At 47.0% G+C, this 18,357-nt stretch overlaps 2 protein-coding genes and 2 long non-coding RNA genes across 4 annotated transcripts in view; 2 read left to right on the forward strand and 2 right to left on the reverse strand.

The window, feature by feature from the left end:
• LOC109250746 (uncharacterized) overlaps positions 1–5,965 on the reverse strand; it is a 62,126-nt gene extending 56,161 nt beyond the window's left edge. The window contains exon 1 of the long non-coding RNA XR_002073156.2: positions 5,617–5,965. This is a non-coding gene — a long non-coding RNA (uncharacterized LOC109250746). The remainder of the gene's footprint in view (positions 1–5,616) is intronic.
• A 60-nt stretch (positions 5,966–6,025) lies between these two features.
• Positions 6,026–13,180, forward strand: LOC128773923 (uncharacterized). Its single transcript, XR_008418412.1, has 3 exons — positions 6,026–6,537; positions 11,180–11,251; positions 12,927–13,180. It is a non-coding gene; the product is annotated as an uncharacterized LOC128773923 (long non-coding RNA).
• Positions 6,890–14,086, reverse strand: LOC128773922 (homeobox protein ESX1-like). Its single transcript, XM_053892101.1, has 4 exons — positions 13,937–14,086; positions 13,317–13,776; positions 11,163–11,208; positions 6,890–7,460 (listed from the first exon to the last, which is right to left on the reverse strand). Exons 1-4 carry the CDS (start codon positions 14,079–14,081, stop codon positions 7,086–7,088), a joined length of 1,026 nt encoding a protein of 341 aa, XP_053748076.1. The 5' UTR covers positions 14,082–14,086; the 3' UTR covers positions 6,890–7,085.
• The window catches only part of LOC109250745 (rhox homeobox family member 1-like), a 34,133-nt gene continuing 29,427 nt past the window's right edge, over positions 13,652–18,357 (forward strand). The window contains exon 1 of the mRNA XM_019421849.2: positions 13,652–13,748. The gene's annotated coding sequence lies outside the window, so the exon portion shown is untranslated. The remainder of the gene's footprint in view (positions 13,749–18,357) is intronic.

Consider the following 18,357-nt stretch of genomic DNA (forward strand, 5'->3'; position numbering starts at 1 on the left):
CGCACACTCTCGCTCTCTCAAAAATAAATAAATAAATGTTTAAAAAGAAAAAGGCAGAATTCACCTTCAAGTGCACATGGAACATTCTCCAGGATAGATCTTGTGGTAGGCCACAAAATAAGTCTCAATAAATTTTAGAAGACTGAAATCATAGCAGAAGCATCTTTAAAGATGGATCGCAAAGTTATGAAACAAAACCTGTTACAAAAAAAGACGCAGAAAAACAAAACATGTGGAAACTAAACAACATGCTACTAAACAACCAATGGGTCAATGAAGAAATCAAAAAGGAAAGATAAAAAATACTTAGAGATAAATGAAACTGAAAACACAACAATTCAAAACCTATGGGACACAGCAGAGTAGTTCTAAGAAGGAAGATTATGGCAATATAGGTCTACCTCAAGAAACAAGAAAAATCTCAAAAAAGTCTAACCATATATCTAACAGAGCTAGTAAAAGAGAAAATGAAGCTCAAATTTAGCAGAATAAATGAAATAATAAAGAGTGGAAATAAATGATCTAGAGGCCAAAAAGACAATATTAAAGATTAAGGAAATTAGGAAATGACGCTTTGAAAAGATACAATTGATAAACCTTTCTCCAGTCTCATCAAGAAGAAAAAGACTCTTGATTTTGGCTCAGCTCATGATCTCACGGTTCTTGGGTTCGAGCCCCGCATTGGGCTCTGTGCTGACAGTGCAGAGCCTGTTTGAGATTCTCTCTCTCTCTCTCTCTCTCTCTCTCTCTCTCTGCCCCTCCCCCCCACATGTTCTTTCTCTCTTTCTCTAAATAAACTTAAAAAAACGAAATGAAAGATGAAAATATAGGATCATCTCAATAGATGCAGAAAAAACATTTAATAAAATTCAGCATCCATTCATGAGGACCACTCCCAACAAAGCAGGTATAAAAGGAGCGTACCACCACACAATAAAGGCCATGTATGACAAACAACAGACGTTGTACTCAATATTAAAAAGCTGAAAGGTTTTCCTCTAAGATCAGGAAGGCAAGGATCCTTTTTATTTAATACGGTATTGTAAGTACTAGCACAGAAATCAGACAAAAAAAATACATAAATGGCATCCAAATTGGTAAGGAAGAAGTAAAACAGTCGCTATTTGCAGATGATGTGACCCTATACACTATAGAGTATACTATGTATAAAAAAACCCCAAAAAACTACTAGAATTAATAAATAAATCCGATAAACATGCAGGACACAAAATCAATATACAGATATCTATTGTGTTTAGACACAATAATGACAAAATGTCAGAAAGAAAATTAAGAAAACAATCCCATTTACAATTGCATCAGAAAAAATTGCCTAGGAATAAATTTAACCAAGGAGTTGAAAGACCTATAATCTGAAAACCATAAAACACTGATTTAAAAAAAATTGAACACGACAGAAATAAACGGTAAGATATATTCCCTGCTCACTGATTAGAAAAATTAATATTGTTAAAATGTCCATTACTACCCAAACCAATCTACAGATTCTGTGCAATGCCTATCAAAATACCAATAGTATTTGTCACAAAATTAGAACAAATGATCCTAAAATTTGTATGGAACTACAAAAGACCCCGAATAGCCAAGGCAATCCTGAGAAAGAACAAAGCTGGACATATCACAATCCCAGATTTCAAGTTATACTGCAAAGCTATCGTAATTAAAACAGTACATTTTCCAAAAACCACATACAGATGGTACATACTTAGCATCACTAGTTCTCAAGAAATGCAAATCAAAACAACATGAGATATCACTTCACACCAGTCAAAATAGCTAATATCAAAAAGTCAAGAAATAACTGGTGGTGAGGATGTAGAGAAAAGGAAACCCTTGCGCACTGTTTGCGGAAATGTAAATTGGTGCATCCACTGTGGAAAACACTATGAAAGTTCCTCAAAGAACTAAAAATAGAAAATAGGTATGATCCAGGGGCGCCCGGGCAGCTCAGTCAGTTAAGGGTCTGACTCTTGATTTCGGCTCAGGTCACAATCTCACAGTCTGTGAGATCGAGCCCCGCATCAGGCTCTGTGTTGACAGCATGGGGCTTGCTTGGGATTCTCTCTCTCCTGTCTCTGCCTCTCCCCCCTACTGGCGCGCTCTCTCTCTCAAAATAAATAAAGATTAAAAGAAAAAGAAAATACTGCATAATCCAATAATTCCATTGCTGGTATATACAAAAGAATGTAAAACCACTCATTCAAGAAGATATATGGATTCCTATCTTTACTGCAGGATTATTGACAGAGGCAAGATATTGAAGCAACTTGTGTCCACTGATAGATGAATAAAGAAGATGTGAAATACACATTTTAATGGAATATCACTCAGCCATAAAAAAGAATGAAATTGGGGTCCCTGGGTGGCTCAGTGGGTTAAATATCTGAGTCTTGATTTGGGATCAGGTAATGATCTCATGGTTCAGGAGATCAAGCCCTGAGTCAGGCTATGCATGACAGCACAGAGTTTGCTTGGGATTCTCTCTCTGCCCCTCCCCTGCTCATGCCCCCCAACTCTCTCTCTCTCTCTCTCTGAAAATAAATAAAAACTTAAAAAGAATGAATTCTTGCCACTCACAAAAATATGGGTGGACCTTATGGGTATTATGCTGCATAAGATAAGTCAGAGAAAGACAAATACCATATGATTTCGCCTATATGTGGATTCTAAAAAACAAATTCATAAACAAACCCAAAGATAAACCAGAAACAGACTTATAAACCCAGAGAAAAAACTGGTGGTTTCCAGAGGAAAGGGGGTGAGGGATGGAATAGGCAAAATAGGTGAAGGGAATTAAGAGGAAGAAACTACTGGGCGCCTGGTTAAGCGCGTAACTTTGGCCCAGGTCATGATCTGGCGGTTCGTGAGTCTGAGCCCCACATTGAGCACTCTGCTGACAGCTGGGAGCCTGGAGCCTGCTTCAGATTCTGTGTCTCCCTCTCCCTCTGTCCCTCCCCAGTTCACATTCCGTCTCTCTCTCTCTCTCTCTCTCAAAAATAAATAAACATTTAAAAAATTTAAAAAAAGAGGAACTGCCAGTTATAAAATAAATGTCACAGAGATGAATGGTACAGCATAGAAAATATAGTCAATGATATTGTAATAATGTGTGGTGCCAGATGATAACTACACTTATGTGATGAGCATTACATAATGCATTATGTACAGAATTCTCCAATCACCAAGTTGTATACCTGAAACTAATAACATTGTATGTCAACTACTTCAATAAGCAAAAGGAAAAAAAAATTCTAATGAAAAAAGAAATTGAAGATGAAACAAATAGAAAGATATACTATGATCAGAGATTGGAAGAATTAATATGATTAAAATGTCTATAATACACAAAGCAACCCACAGCTTTAATGCCGTCACTATGAAAATACCTTAGTGTGTTTGGTTAAGTTTTATTTTAATTCCAGTATAGTTAACATACAGTGTTACGTTAGTTTCAGGTGTACAATATAATGATTCAACAATTACATACGCCACCCAGTGCTCAACGAGACAAGCGCAGTCTTTAATCCCCGTCACCTCTTTCGCCCATCCCTCCACCCACCTCCCCTCTGGTAACCAACAGTTTGTTCTTTACAGTTAATGGTCCATTTTTTGGCTTGTTTCCCTCTCTCTTTTTCCTTTGCTCATTTGGTTTGCTTCTTAAATTCTGCATATGAGTATATACATATAGCATTATGCTCCCCAGCTCCATCCATGTCATTGGGAATGAATTCACAGATTCAGAACAAATGAACCTAAAATTTCTTGGAACCACAAAAGAATCAGACTAGCCAAAGCAATCTTAAGAACGAATCTGGAGGTATCCCAATCCCAGATTTCAAACTATACTACAAAGGGATAGTAATTAAAGCAAAGTGGCAAAAACACAGGCACATAGGTCAATAGAACATAACAGCCCAGAAATAAACCCAAGCTTATATGGTCAATTAATCGATCACAAAGGAGACAAGAATATACAACGGGGAAAAAATAGTCTCTTCAATAAATGGTGCTGGGAAAATGAAAAGCTACATGCAAAAGAATAAAACTGGACCACTCTCTTGCACAATACACAAACATAAACTCAAAGCCCTAAATCTAAGATCTGAAACCATAAAACTCCTTTAAAAAAACACAGTAAATTTACAGACGTCAGCCATAGCAGTATTTTTCTGGATATGTCTGTCTCCCCAGGCACCGGAAATAAAAGCAAAAATAAATAAATGGGACTACATCAAACTAAAAAGCTTTTGCACAGCAGTGGAAATCATCAACAACAAAAAAGGCAACCTCCAGAATACAGAAAATATTTGCAAATTGTATATCTCATAAGGGGTTAATATTCAAAATTTATAATCAACGCATATAACCCAACACCAAAACAAAAATCCAACCAAAAAAGGGAAGAGTACCTAAATAAACATTTTTCTTAAAAAAAAAAACATGACCAATGGATACATTAAAGGATGCTCAACATCACTAAATATCAGAGAAATGCAGTCAAAACCACAATATCGCCTACCACCAGTCAGAATGCCCAGTGTCGCAAGCAGAAAAAACAAGTGATACATGGGTATGTGTAGGGAAGGGAAGCCTTGTGTACTGTTGGTGAGAATGTACATTGATGCAGCCTCTATGGGAAACAGTGTGGAGGTTCCTCAAACACTAAAAATGCAATACAGTAATTCTACTTCTGGGCATTTACCCAAAAGAAAACAAAAACACTAATATGAAAAAATATATTCACTATTATGTTTATTGCACTATTATTTACAATAGCGAAGACAAGGAATCAATTTAAGTATCCCTCTATGGATGAATGGATAAAGAAAAGGTTGAATGTATACACAATGGAATATTTACTGAGCCATACTGAAGAATGAAACCTTACCAATTAGTGGCGACATGGATGGACGCAGAAGGTATTATGCTAAGTGAAATGTCACACAGAGAAACACAAATACCAAATGATTTCACTTTTAAGTGAAATCTTTAAAAAAAATCCATGTACAAAACAAAGAGAATCAAAAATGTAGAGAACGAACGAAGTTGCCAGAAGGGAGGGGATGGGGGGATGGGCAAAATAGGTGAAGGGGAATAAGAGGTACAAACTTCCAGTTAAAAAATTAAATACGACTCCAAGATGAAAAGTATAGATTACGAAATATTCTTAATACTATGGCACTAATTTCGTATAGTGACAGATGGTTAACTACACCCCCATCGCTAGCATTTCCAAATGCGTATTATTGTCGAATCACTACGCTGTGAATGTGAAATTAATATTTTTTAGATCCAGTACACTTCAATTAAAAATTTTTGAAATAAAAAACAAAAAATATACACTCAAAATTAAAATAAAATAATAAATTAAATTAAAATAACGATAAAATAGAATATAAAATGCACTGCGAAATACAATACACAATGCACAAAATGACTACAATATATAACAAAGGCAAAGACGTTAAAATAGAAAGCTGTAAAATAGAATACTAATTAATAAAATTTTAAAAATACCCAGTTTCCCTCCAGCGTCTGCCACTATTAAAATGCACAAATAAAAGAAATAGCGCATTTATCAACCAAGATACGTACCAGAAGTGGTTTCAAAAATTGCTATTTACACGCAAGGATCCTGGGGTCAGAAACGACGACGGTGCCCAGACTGCTCCTGCTCCTGCAAACACACCTGCCCGGGGAGATGTAGGATGTAGGATGGGCTTGCGGAGCCTGGGTGGAGGGCCCACGGCTACAGACCCAGGCCGCCCGGGTCCCGGCAGGGAAGAAGAAGGTGAGTCACGGCGGCGGCTACGCAGACAGCCTGCGGCTTCGCGGCGCTGGGGGAGGGGCGGGGGGCGGGGGACCGGCCTCGATGGGAGGCTACGCTTCCGCCAACCAGAGGCCACGGCCTGGAACCATCGCCACCGCGGAGGGCGGGGGGGGGGGGAGGTGGTGGCCCGCGGGGGGGGGGAGGTGGTGGCCCCCGATATCAGATCGGCGCCACAACCCAAACCTGGGGGACGGGGGGAGACATTTTGGGTGCACCGGCGAAACTCGTCCCCGGGGCCGGGGTCGTCCTGGCAACGAGAAGGGCTGTGTGTGCCAGTGTAAACAACCCGATCGGGCACCAGGTACACGGTCTCGGTTCCGCAGGAGCCCCTCCGCCACCCCAAGTCCGAGGGGACAAAGACCCAGGTCCTTTCTCAGCTGCGGACTTGAAATGACCGCACGCGAGGGCGGCGGGCCATAGGAAGGATTTCGCGGAAAGGTGCCGGGCAGCTGCGAGCTGGGGGCCGAGCGATGCCGGGCCCTGCACGCCTGGGGAGTGGGGGACAGGGGAGAGAGAGCGAGCCCAGCGCCGGCCTGGAAGGGGGTCTCGCCTCGCGGTGCCTCCGCAGGCGCCGGACCCTCCCGCTGGAAGGCCGCGCGGCCCGGTCTGGTCCGCCCGCGGGGCAGGCGCCGGACGCAACTTGGAGAGCACCAGATGCACACCCGGCTGCCGCTTCTCCGGGAGCTGTGAGTAGCCCCTTCCGAGTTTCCCTGCCAGTGCTCGGCTGTGCCCCAGCTCCTCGGGGCGACTGGGGCCCAGCCCCGCCCGGAAGCCCGCCGGTCCCTCCTTAGGGGCTGACGCCACCCGCTCCTGCACCTCTGCGGGGTCGGGCTTGCGCGCGGGGCGGGAGGACGGGGTGGCGGAGGAGAGGGTGGGTCTCTGTAACCCTGCCCCGGGCACGTGGGCACCTTCGGGGATGCGCCTGGCCTGCCGATGGTGACTCAGGGACAGTGCTGCGTGAGAGCAGGTGTCCTCGCCTTTCCCTATGAATGGCATTGCCCATGCAACTGACTGACCCCGCACCACACGCAAAAACAATTGTAGAGAATTCACAACTTTATTGAAAACGTAAAAAATGCCCTAAAATAGAGGGTCAGTGAATTTGACTTCTCTTTAATACGTTCAGCACACATTTAATGAACTATTCGTTATGGCGACAGATACAGAAACTTGAATCTGGCTCAAAAACACCTCGGAAAAAAACTGTCACAGATCCCATTCTTTGGGAAAAGGATTAAGGAAGAGCCACGGGTGGTACAGCACCAGGATGGGCCATAGGAGGACAGCCATAGCGAGGGAAAGGTGGAGGGCAGCCACAGTGACGAAACAGTGGAGGGCAGCCACAGGGAGGGAAAGGTGGATGCAACCAGGGAGGAGGAGGAGGAGGCAGGAACATAGGAGGAAAGGGTTGCATGGGCGGGCGAGGTGGCCCCGGCATCATTGGCTCCTGAGGCATCCACACACAATCTGGCCCCCGATTGAAGATGCCACGGTAGGGTCCACCCACGTTAAAGTTGAAAGGGGGGACCATGGGCATGGGAGGCATGTTTCTGTACCTCAGTGCCCTCTGCTGTCTTCTCAACTTGGCCCTCCTATTCTTAAACCAAACCTTCAATCAGAGAGAAAAAAGGATCGTTTTAGTATGTGGAGCATTGAATGTCATACATGAAAAAAAAAAAAACACACAAAAAACAAAACCCAGCAGGCTACTCTCTACACCCTCAGGGTTTTAAACTGCACCAGGGAAGCTACTTCCTTGTTGCTAAATTATCCTAGGAAAGTTACCACCGAGGGGTCTCCCTTCAGCTCACCCTCAGACGGCACCCACTACGTGCCAGGCTGTGGCTTGGCTTATTGCTTTCACTCTGTCCTCCCACCTTGCGTATTATTTTTCCCCACCCTGGCAAACAGGTGTAGCTGAGGAATGGCACTCCGTCCCTGCTGTTACTCTTACACGTGCTGGGCTGTGTCCTGACAGCTGGCCCTCAGCTGTCCAGCTGCCACTGACTCCTAATCACTAGGCTAGTGTCACCCTGCTTGTGGGGAAGCTCAGCATAAAGTCCTGCTGCGGCGACAACCCCCAGTTTGCAAAGCCCGTCTTCAATGTGCAGTAAATAATCCATAGGCACGTGTGGGATTTTGAAACCAAAGGTTTCTTTGAAGGATGACTAAAGGGTCATTCGTTTTCTGAAACCTCTTCATAGTTGAAAGGATGGTACTGTGAGCGAGGCTTGGGCTTGGAGGGCCCAGGAGCCTGTGGCTTGTCTTGCTGGGACACAAGTTAAGCTGAAGCACCGGACAGCACCTGGACGTTTTACACTTTGGGGGCAGCGAAGGTTTAGCCTGACTAGGACCACATTTACTCAAGTTCTCAAAATCTCTGCCCAGCCAACAGTTCGGGGGCAAAGAGGCACAGCACCGTTGTCCACTCTGCACCCTCCACCCTGCCCCACCCTCCAGACTTCCCTGGGCTCAGCACCCGGTCAGCGCCCTCTGCTCTGGCTACAGTTCCAGGACCCTGGACAGGAGCCGCTGCTGCCCAGCAGGGCAGGGCCCCCTAAGCCCCTCTCCTCAACCAGGAGAGCCCCATCCCATCCCTCCTTCTCCTTTCTTTTTTGAGTCGAAGCATAGCTGACAATACAGTATTATAGTAGTTTCAGGTGGACGGCACAGTGATTCGTCATTCCTCTACCTTACAAAATGCTCACCACGATCAGTGTAATCACCATCATCACCATACAAAGTCATTGCTGTATTTTGACTATATTCCTTCTGCTGTACTTTTCATCCCCGGGACCGATTTACTACATGACTGGAACTTGGCGCCTCCTAATCCACTTCACTTGTTTTGCCCGTCCCTCTCCCCCTACCCCGCAACCTCCAGTTTCTCCTCTGTATTACAGTCTGCTTCTGTTTTATCTGTTCGGTTAAGATTCCACACATAAGTGAAATCATATGGTTTTCCTAAGGCAACAAGGCGAAACTGACACTTTAGGGAGACAGCTAAGCATGTGGGAGAGGAGTCACAAAATGGCTCCTCCCGCCTATCTGCCAGCTATGAACAGTACAAAAAACAAAACAAAACAAAACACCTGTCCTTTGGACTCCACTGTCCTTTCCACATCGTATTAATGGAATTCCTTTGTATTTAATATTTGTAGACATTCCCAGTTGGCAAAGGTTACTTGAGACTAAGGGCCTCTACTCTCTCTGTTGCCTCATTTTCCCTCTCCCAGCTTCGTAGTTACTTGGTCTTTCTGCTGCTTGAATATGAAAAGTCTAAAGAAACCAGTGCTGGGAGCTCCTTTTGGGGGATCCAAGTTTACCAGAGGCCAAGTCTACACAAGTGCAAAGCAGCCTAACTGAGGTGGGTTATCAAAACAACTCTTAACTGTATTCGCAAAATAGTCGAGGGGACACCCATTAAAATGTTCTTCACACAATCGCTTTATGTTCTCAGTTATATGTGGAATCTAAAAAAAACTCAACAAACTCATGGAGCAACATCGGGTCTGTGAGTGCTAGAAGGGTGGGTGGAGGAAGGGCCTAGAGTCGGTCACAAGGTAAAAATTGCCACTTTTGAGATAGATACGTACCAGGAAGATAATGTGACATAACGACTAGACTTAACACTGACACTGCCACGTGGCATGTATGGCAGTCAAGAGATTCAATTTTCTTAATGTTTTTTTATTTTTGAGAGAGAGCGCGAGCAGGCGAGGCCGGAGAGGCAGACAGAGAGGGAGACAGAGGATCCCAAGAGGGCTCCACGCTGACAGCGGCAAGCTGGGAGCCCCCTTCCTGCTCTTGTGCCCCCTGTCTCTCCCTCTCTCAAAATAAATAAGTACACTTAAAAACAGAAAAAGAAGACCAAAATCTCAGGTGTTAGACACTCCTCGAAGGACCATTCGCTAATGCGTTTGGTACTCTCACAAATTTGAACGTGAGTGATATCCCCAAATAATTCTCCCCTTACCCTCCACCTCGTTAGACTGGCTTCCCCTTTGTTGAGCTGATGCAACCTTGTTTGAAATTGTTGTTTGGGTTTATTTTGTCTTGGACAGATTTCAAAGGTTGCGACTCCCCCCTCCCACGTCTACCATGATGCACAATCTACTCTTTAACTATGTTTTCAGGCTGACAGATCAAAGAATTCTGGGAAATTAAAGTGGAGGCCTGCCACTCTCCACACCCCTTTACCAAACACTTAAAAGCAATAGCTCCAAATTGGAATTGATTGAATTTAAAAATGTTGAAATAAAATAATTTTTTAATTAAAAAATAAAACTGCCTTACTCCAAATCCTAGAGTAACAAATCATAGATGTTAAAAAAACAAACAAAACACAAAACAAAACAAAACGAAAAGCAATTAAGCAGTGAAAATCAAAAACATTTTTGAAATTTTTAAATAAAATTTAAAAAATAAATCAAACGAATTTTATAATTAAAAAATAAAATTGCTTTAGCCTGGATCCTAGAGCAAAAGATCATATTCAAAAGGAAAACCACCACATAGGGCGCCTGGGTGGCTCAGTTGGTTAAGCGTCCAGCTCTTGATTTCTGCTCAGGTCATTATCTCAGGGTTCGGGAAATTAAGTCCCCATGTCAGGCTCTGTGCTAACAGCTCAGCACCTGCTTGGGATTCTCTCTCTGCCCCTCTCCTGCTCGCACAGACTCTCTCTCTCTCTCTCAAAATAAATAAACTTAAAAAAGGAATATACATGCAATATACTACATATTTTTATATGTACATTTATATATTAAGTGTATTTCTACTTTAGATAAATATAAGCATTATTCTATGAATTAAATATATATCTTATATAATTTATATTTACTCCATTACACACATGTTTTTGTATTTATAATATATATAAAATACATATATAGTTATATTAGCACGTAAATATATATTGCACATAAAAATAAGTATACTATATATGTGACATATACTTATAAAAATATGTGTATTATAAGTCTAATTTAGTGACCTAAGAAAGTACATCCAGTAAGGTGTAGCTTAGACAAAGGTGTATATATATGTGTATGCAAGGGATACTATACTCTACCAATTTTTTCATTCCTTTAGGAAATCATGTTCCCTCTGGTAATGGGCAATTTCCAAAACCTGGGCTTTATGTATCCCACCTTCCCCTCCGCAAGACCCAAAAGTTCAACACTTATTTCCCAAATCTAAAAAAGGCAACAAAAACACAGAAACGTGAGAAAGTCTATGACCAAGGTGCCCCAAATCCTGAAACAGGTTTAAAATGGCTCCCAGCGAAATTGTTTTTTTCGGGTTTACTGACCTGCAGTCTGGCTACAGGCACATTCATGAATCTCGAAAGTTCCTGGCTGAGGGGAGAAAAATCGCAAAGATCAGTATATGGAGTTGGTGGTGAGTTAAAATACAGCATTTTTCATTCACCTTTTGAAAAATTGTTTTCGGGGAGAGGTCAGTGACATTTTATGAACCAGTTTCTGCACTAGGAAAAGTCACGCCATTTCAGGATTTACAGTGAGGTTCAGTTGACAAAGAATTTAAGGGAAGCCAAGTCTTGGTGGGTAAAGGAGGCACAGTCCCCAAGAACACGTGACATTCTAATTCAGTTTCTTTTAGTGTTATCAACACCAAAATGAAAAAGAATCTGACTGAGGAACTATCTGTATGGACTTTCAGTCATTGCTCTTACCCAATTTATGGGTTAAATTAGAGCCCTAAGGGGCACCTGGGTGGCTCAGTTGGTTGAGTGTCCGACTTTGGCTCAGGTCATGATCTCGCGGTCCCTGAGTTCCAGCCCCGTGTCCGGCTCTGTGCTGACAGCTCAGAGCCCGGAGCCTGTTTCAGATTCTGTGTCTCCCTCTCTCTCTCTGACCCTCCCCCGTTCATGCTCTGTCTCAAAAATAAATAAACGTTAAAAAAAAATTTTAATGAAAATAAAAAATGATAAATTAGAGCCCTAAAACAACATGCGTTCTCTCTCTCTCTGTCTCTCCCCTCCCCTCCCATCCCGTCCCCTCCCCCATCTCTCTTTATCTATCAGTAATGAACCCAGTTAAGAGTACATTCCCACTAGAGGCTAAAGGATGGCACAAACTGCTGTTTATTCCTTGGTCGTGCTTTGTTACGTTTTTCTATCACTAACTTCCCCCCTGCCATCCACCATCCACCCCCCAACACACACACACACTCTCCCCCCCCCACCCCCGCCCCCACTATTCTGTAAGGGGTAGCTTGAGGCTTCCTTTGAGGGCAGTTTTTCCTTCGGCACGATTTAATTTTAATTTTTTTTTTCAATTTTATTATTTTTGCTTTTCTTTTTTTTTTTTAAATGTTGATTTATAGTTGAGGCAGCGCCACACGCAAGCGTGGAAGGGGTGAACAGGGAGGGAGACAGAATCCAAAGCATTTCAGGCAAAGTCAGAGGTGGGGCTGGAATCCCAGAACGCTGAGAGATCTCTCGACCTGATGAAGTGGGACGCTCAACCACTGAGCCACCCAGGCGCCCGATTTACGGTTTTCTTAAGTAGGCTACGGGTCCAAAATGGGGCTTGAACTCACGACTCGAGATCAAAATTCATATGCTCTACGGACTGAGCCAGCCGCGCCCCTTTTCTTCTTTTTTAAATTTTAATTGATTTTTAAAGACCTCTAGCAAAGTTTAAGGGAATGCAGAACATTCACTACTCGAGACCGTTTTCCAGCGCACTATTTAAAAATATCGAAATCAGGGCAGGGCCGACTGGCGGGTTCGGTTGGAGGAGCCTGGGACTCTCAAGGGTCATGAGTTCCAGCCCCACGTTGGGTGTATTTAAAATACATAAATTGGGATTACTTTAGTGAGTTGGGATTACCTCAAATACGTAAATAATTTTAAAATAACACTAAAATTTAAAAATAACACTAAAAACCGGTGCAGAAATAATCCACAACGAGCAGATTTATCACCATTTTAAGCAAAGGCGGGAATCCTACTAGCCCGTTTGCTCCCGCGTCTCAGACTTCTCGCCCTCCCCCTTTCCCCCCCTTCCCCCCCCCACCCCACCCCCCCCACCCCCCCCCCCGCTTCTAGTAGGATTTTCTAGGACTTTCTTCTATTAGCCGCAGCGGACAGTTTCCGGGCTCCAGATGTTCCCCTCCACCCGAACGTCCCCCTTGGTCCCCCCCCGCAGAGCCCTCAGCTCCCGCCTAAACCAAGGGAGGCGCGGGACCCGCAGCCTCGAGGGCCCGGTAGGTTTTACTTCAGCCACGAGGAGAGAGACACGTGACAAGCCTCCGCGCCGCCACCCCCCCCCACTCGCCGCCGTCCCGTTCCCGCCGTCGCTCCCCCCGCCAGTCTCCGCCGCGGTCTCCCCCCGCCACAGAACCACCCCGTTCTTCCCGCCGCCCCCCCCCCATCCCCGCCAACCCCAGCCACTCCCCCCGAACCCCGCACAGGCGCCCAGCGCAGAAGCCCACTTACCGCATGGTAGTGCTGGGATACTGGGTGTAGTGGAACAAGCTCTCCAGGTGGCGCACCTGCAGCGGGGTGAACACGATGCGGGGGCCCGCCGGCTGCCTCTCTCCCCGAGCGGGAGCCGGAGCCGGAGCCGGAGCCGGAGCCGGAGCCGGAGCCGGAGCCGGCGCCGGAGCCGCGGCGGGGGGCAAGCGCTCCTCCTGCTTCGGCTCCACTGGCTCCAACTGCCGTGGACTGCGGCCGCAGCCCACATCGCGGGTTTCGCAGCCCGGGGGCCACGGATATCCAGCGCCCACGTTGCCGGCCCCTTCTCTGCCATTGCTGTGGCCATAACCAGCACCGTCGTCGCCGCTCTCTTCTTCCTCCTTGATACGTATGCCTGCCGCCTGCTGCTGAGGTGCGAACTCTGCCCTGGCTTTCTCCGCCTCTCCGTTTCTGGTAAGCGACATCCCCACTTGCTTGCTTTCTGCAAAAGAAGAAATCCAGAGACAGATATCAGCATCAGAGCCCGGGCTGTGGGGAGGAGACCAGGGGAGGCATCTGAGGGGTGGCCAGACCGCTCCCCTCGCCCAGGGACCCTTCATTTCTGGGACTTGGCGAAGACGCTTGTCCCGACGGGCACAGACCACGCAGCTCTTCCCGGTCCTCGTCGACTCCCAGGCTGGGGAAGCCCGTGACTTCGCGCTTGAATTGGTTGAAAGGATCCATAGTATCCCTCTGCCGTCCTGTGTGGATCTGCGTCTGGATCTGCTGGATCGCTGGGTCACACATGAAGCGGTGGCCTGCTGAGCTCCGGCTACGCTGCCGTGCCGTCGAGTTCAGCTACCCAGCGTCCGGCTAGGCGCTTTATATATACCACCCTTTAGTGGGGGTTGGGCTCGCCGAGGTGCGCATGCGGCTGGGCTTGGGCACCAAGTGGGCGGGTGCTCCTGCCAAGAGGGCTGGGGTGGGGAGCACTTGCTCTAAGGCATCGGAGGGGACTATGGGTAACCAGAGCTGGCGGCTTCGGTTGTAACTTAGCTCGTGTCCCCCAAACTGGCGGCATGTCTCCCCCACTCCCGAGCAAGGGGCTGTGCTGCATTGTGTTTGCCCATTTCCGTAGGGTGAGAGACAGACCTCACCCTAGGTCTGGAGACCTGGCAGAAATGTTGGGACAATCTCTCTTGGGCCAGCCCCACCCCCACCCCCCAACCTCTGGACCTAGCAGCCGGTACAAAGCAGGGAATAGTCATCAAACGAATGCGATCAGCTCTGAGGTGGCACACTCTGAGTTTTTTCAACGAGATGCTGAAGTTAGAGCCCGCCAAACTCCCGGGTACCCGGGAACAGGAGCTGGGGCTTGGGGTTGCTGATCGTGCCTGGTGCTCAGATGCACTATGCAAATAAAACCACACGTGCCCCTTGGGAAAGTCCGGTGCCTCCAGAATTTTAGTGATGAAGCTACATCTCGGTGCAGGGCTACAAACCTGCACAGTGCATTCAAGGCTGCTTAAAGTGCACAAAGCTCCTGCTTTTTTTTTCTTGCAATTTTTCTTTTTCAAATATTTGTTTCTTTGTCTCATTGTAACCGCCAGTCCTGAAGCATTCCTGCACAGCAGCTATGCCTCTAGCTATAGATTTCTCTATACAAGCATGCATGTCCCTCAAGGGTTGGGACCTTTTGGACGCGGGTAATTTCCCACCGCCATTTCTCCCTTCCCTCAGCCTCTCGGTTTTTCTAGAAAGATCTTCCTGAGCCCTTGCTGAGGGAATAAATGAAGTTTACCTCTTTTGTTTTTAAGTTTATTTATTTTGAGAGAGAGCACAAGTGGGGCGGGAGGGACAGAGGATCTCAAGGGGGCTCTGTGCTGAAGGCAGAGAGCCTGATGGGGGGCTGGACCTCATGAACCCAGAGATCATGAAGTGAGCCAAAGCCAGATGCTTAACCGACTGAGCCACCCAGGCACCCCTAAATAAATTTTGTTTCTTGTTGGTTGTTTTTCTTTTCCTTTTCCTTTTTTATTTATTTATTTATTTTTCTTACGGCAGGGATACATTTTTATTGGTCGGAGAGTTGAATTTATGTAGGGTTTTGGTTTCTCCAGGTGAGTACAGAAAAGAGACAAGGGACAAGAGATTTGGGGTATAGCAAGGAATCCGTGATAAAGAGTGACTCTACATAGTTTTATATAGTTTGTCAAAACTCAACACATGTAAGTTTGAGATTTGTGCATTCTTTGTATGTCACTTTTACATCAACAGAGGAAACCTGTAAGCAAATACTGAACTCCACTTAATGGTATGCATGCTTATTTCTTGTCAAATAAAAGGGAGCAGAGCAGATTGCGGGCTCTGTGGTTTTCCCCGCCAGAACTGTTTTATTGATGTTCCAAGACTCGTTAATATCCTAAATATTGAAAACAGCTTCCCACAGTGGGCCTTATGCTCGACAACGTGCTCGATTTATCCCTCGTTTACCCCACGGCCATTCTCCTCACCCCCACTTGAATTCAGACACTCCATCATTTCTGTGGGTTCCTAAATGCATCACGGGCCCTAGTCACCTCACCCACTGGGTCTCAGGGATAAGTGCCCCTGCCTCATGCCCCTGGAGGATGGGTAAGAAACTAACTAAAAGAGGTTTGCGGACCAATTCGTCTTCAAAGAGGTGGTAAGGGATGCAAGGTGACTGCGTCCTCCTGACGACTTTAACCAGATGTTTCCTCCTCAGGGAGGCCCTTGTTGAATGCCGCAGGCACCTCCCCCGCCTCGGCTGGACACCCTATGCCCAGTTTTGACTTGAGATTAGTTATTGCGTGAGCGACCTACGAGGGCTTTCATTCTGTTTGTGCTGGACTAGCTGCGATTCTCCGTGACCGCTGAGGGGACGCGTTCTTTCGTGTCTCCCGTCCCCATGGAGCCTTCCCGCTGGCTCCATCCCAGTCCCTCCCGTGTCCCGAGACAACTATTGCCCTACCTTGGCATCAGTTGTGGTAGTATCTTCTTCAGTAACTTCACACTTTGCAAACCTTAACAACCGAATGGAGCCTCGTCCTAAGCAAAAATAGCCACGACTGGGGTTCGATGTGCCGGGTTTATGGCCGTGGGCGCTCTGGAGGCAGCCTGCCGGGATGTGCGTCGCGGCTTGCTCGCCCTGGCTAGCTGGCTAACCTGTTGAGTTGCTGAGTCTCACTGTCCTCAGGTGTCCTCATCCGTATAACGAGGACAGCAATAGCCACCACCTCACCAGGGTGCTGCGGGAGTAATTGAGGTGACAAAAATAAAATATTTCCAGTGGCCACACCACACTGTCTCACATTTCTGATTTCAGCCAATTTTGTGTTTCTTTATTCGCAAGGGTCCGTGAGAGAAGACAGGTGCTGGTTGTTCTCTGGCAGTTGACAACGAGGACAGAAAGTTTTCTTGTGACCGTCAGGTCTCCAGGGCTACCTGTCATTTGGGGTCTTTGTTTTTTTAACTCTTTTTTTCAGTCATCTCTCCACCCAACGTGGGGCTCGAGCCCATGGCCCTGAGAGCAAGAGTCACACTCCCCCAACTGAGCCAGCCAGGCGCCCCGCTGCATGTCTGTGTGTACCTACCTGGGCTCCAGTCACCAAACCTCGTGGCCTGCCGTGCTTACAGGGCCCCATGGCAGGTAGTGTGGGCAGCGCCTCCAGCGCAGACTCAGCCTTTGTGCCCTGGCTTCTCCCAGTCTGAGCGGAGGGATCGGCCCACATGAGAGGAAGAAGCTGAAAATGATGGAGCCCCACCCCCACTAAGTTGCTCTGTGGCCCGGGTGAATCAGCTGACACCCCCGTGCCCCCCGTGCCGCATCTGTACGATGGGGATCACGATGGTACCCCCTCTCCTGAGCTGAGAAGTGTACAAGGTAATAGAAGTCAGGCCCACAGGACGGGCTCAGACGACCGGAGCTGATGCTGGAGGTAAGGGGTCAGGGCTGAGGGGGCTCAGGCTGTGCTTGGGCCCTGGCTGTGATCGAAGGTGCCGGACACGGAGCATAACCCCTGCCCCTGGGCGGATGTGCGAGCCTGTGGAGTGAACGTGGCCGTGCTTGCTCGTGCTGGTGACCTCACGTGAGTGCTGGCTGCGCACCGGGGCCTGGCTGACGAACCTTGCAGCTGTCCGCGGGGAGGGGAGGAGAGTGGCGCGAGGCATCACTGTTTCTTACTGAAGCAAGGCGACGGAGGCTTGGAGAGGTTGGGTGACCTTCCCAAGGCTATGCAGCTTGGTGGAAGTGGGCAAGGGTCCAAACCTCTGAAGACTGTTCCTGGCAGCCCCTGGTAGAAGCGGAGTTGGCTTTTGGGGAGTAGTGGGGCTTCCCTCACGTCTCAGCGTGAGCCAAAGTTTGGTAAATGCTAAGCAGGCTGGGCGCAGAACTGCAGTTAAAGGGGGGAGGAGAGGGGCGCCTGGGTGGCTCAGTCGGTTAAGCGACGGACTCTTGGTACTGGCTCAGGTCATGATGTCGTGGATGTGAGATCAAGCCCCATATGGGGCTCCGGCCCAGCGTGGCTCCTGCTCGGGATTCTCTGTCTCCGGCTCTCTGCCCCTACCCGACTCGTGCGTGCGTGCTCTCTAAATAAACAAACGTCCGTACAAACAAAGACAATAGGAGAGGGTATTAGGAGCAACCCCAGGAAGGAAGAAGTAGAAAGCTGATCTCAGGAAACCCGGACACAGCCAGGGTGGCTGTGGAGCGTGACCTCGAGAGGGAGCTAGAGAAGAGTCTGCAGAGAACTCCATATCCAGCAGGGAAATCAAGTTTAAATATTACGTTGGGGTCGAATTCAAGGGAGGTGTTGGGATATGTGCATCTGGGAGCATGGAACCCTGTAAGTTTGGGGCAAGCGAGACTCATGAAAACAGCGTTTTAGGACGAGGTTCTTGGAGGGGAGTCCCAGATGGCTCTGGGTTCGGCTCACTGCAGTTACTGGGCTAGGGGATCAAGGTGGAGAGCCAGAGTCCCTGCCTGGAGGCCACATCGGTCCACAAGGTGCATGAGGCGTCCCCTGGAATTGGAATGTAAACGTCTGCGTGTGTAGTGGCATTA

Source organism: Panthera pardus, unplaced genomic scaffold, assembly GCF_024362965.1.
Source record: "Panthera pardus isolate Hobbes unplaced genomic scaffold, ASM2436296v1 HiC_scaffold_27, whole genome shotgun sequence".
Taxonomy (NCBI): Eukaryota; Metazoa; Chordata; class Mammalia; order Carnivora; family Felidae; genus Panthera; species Panthera pardus.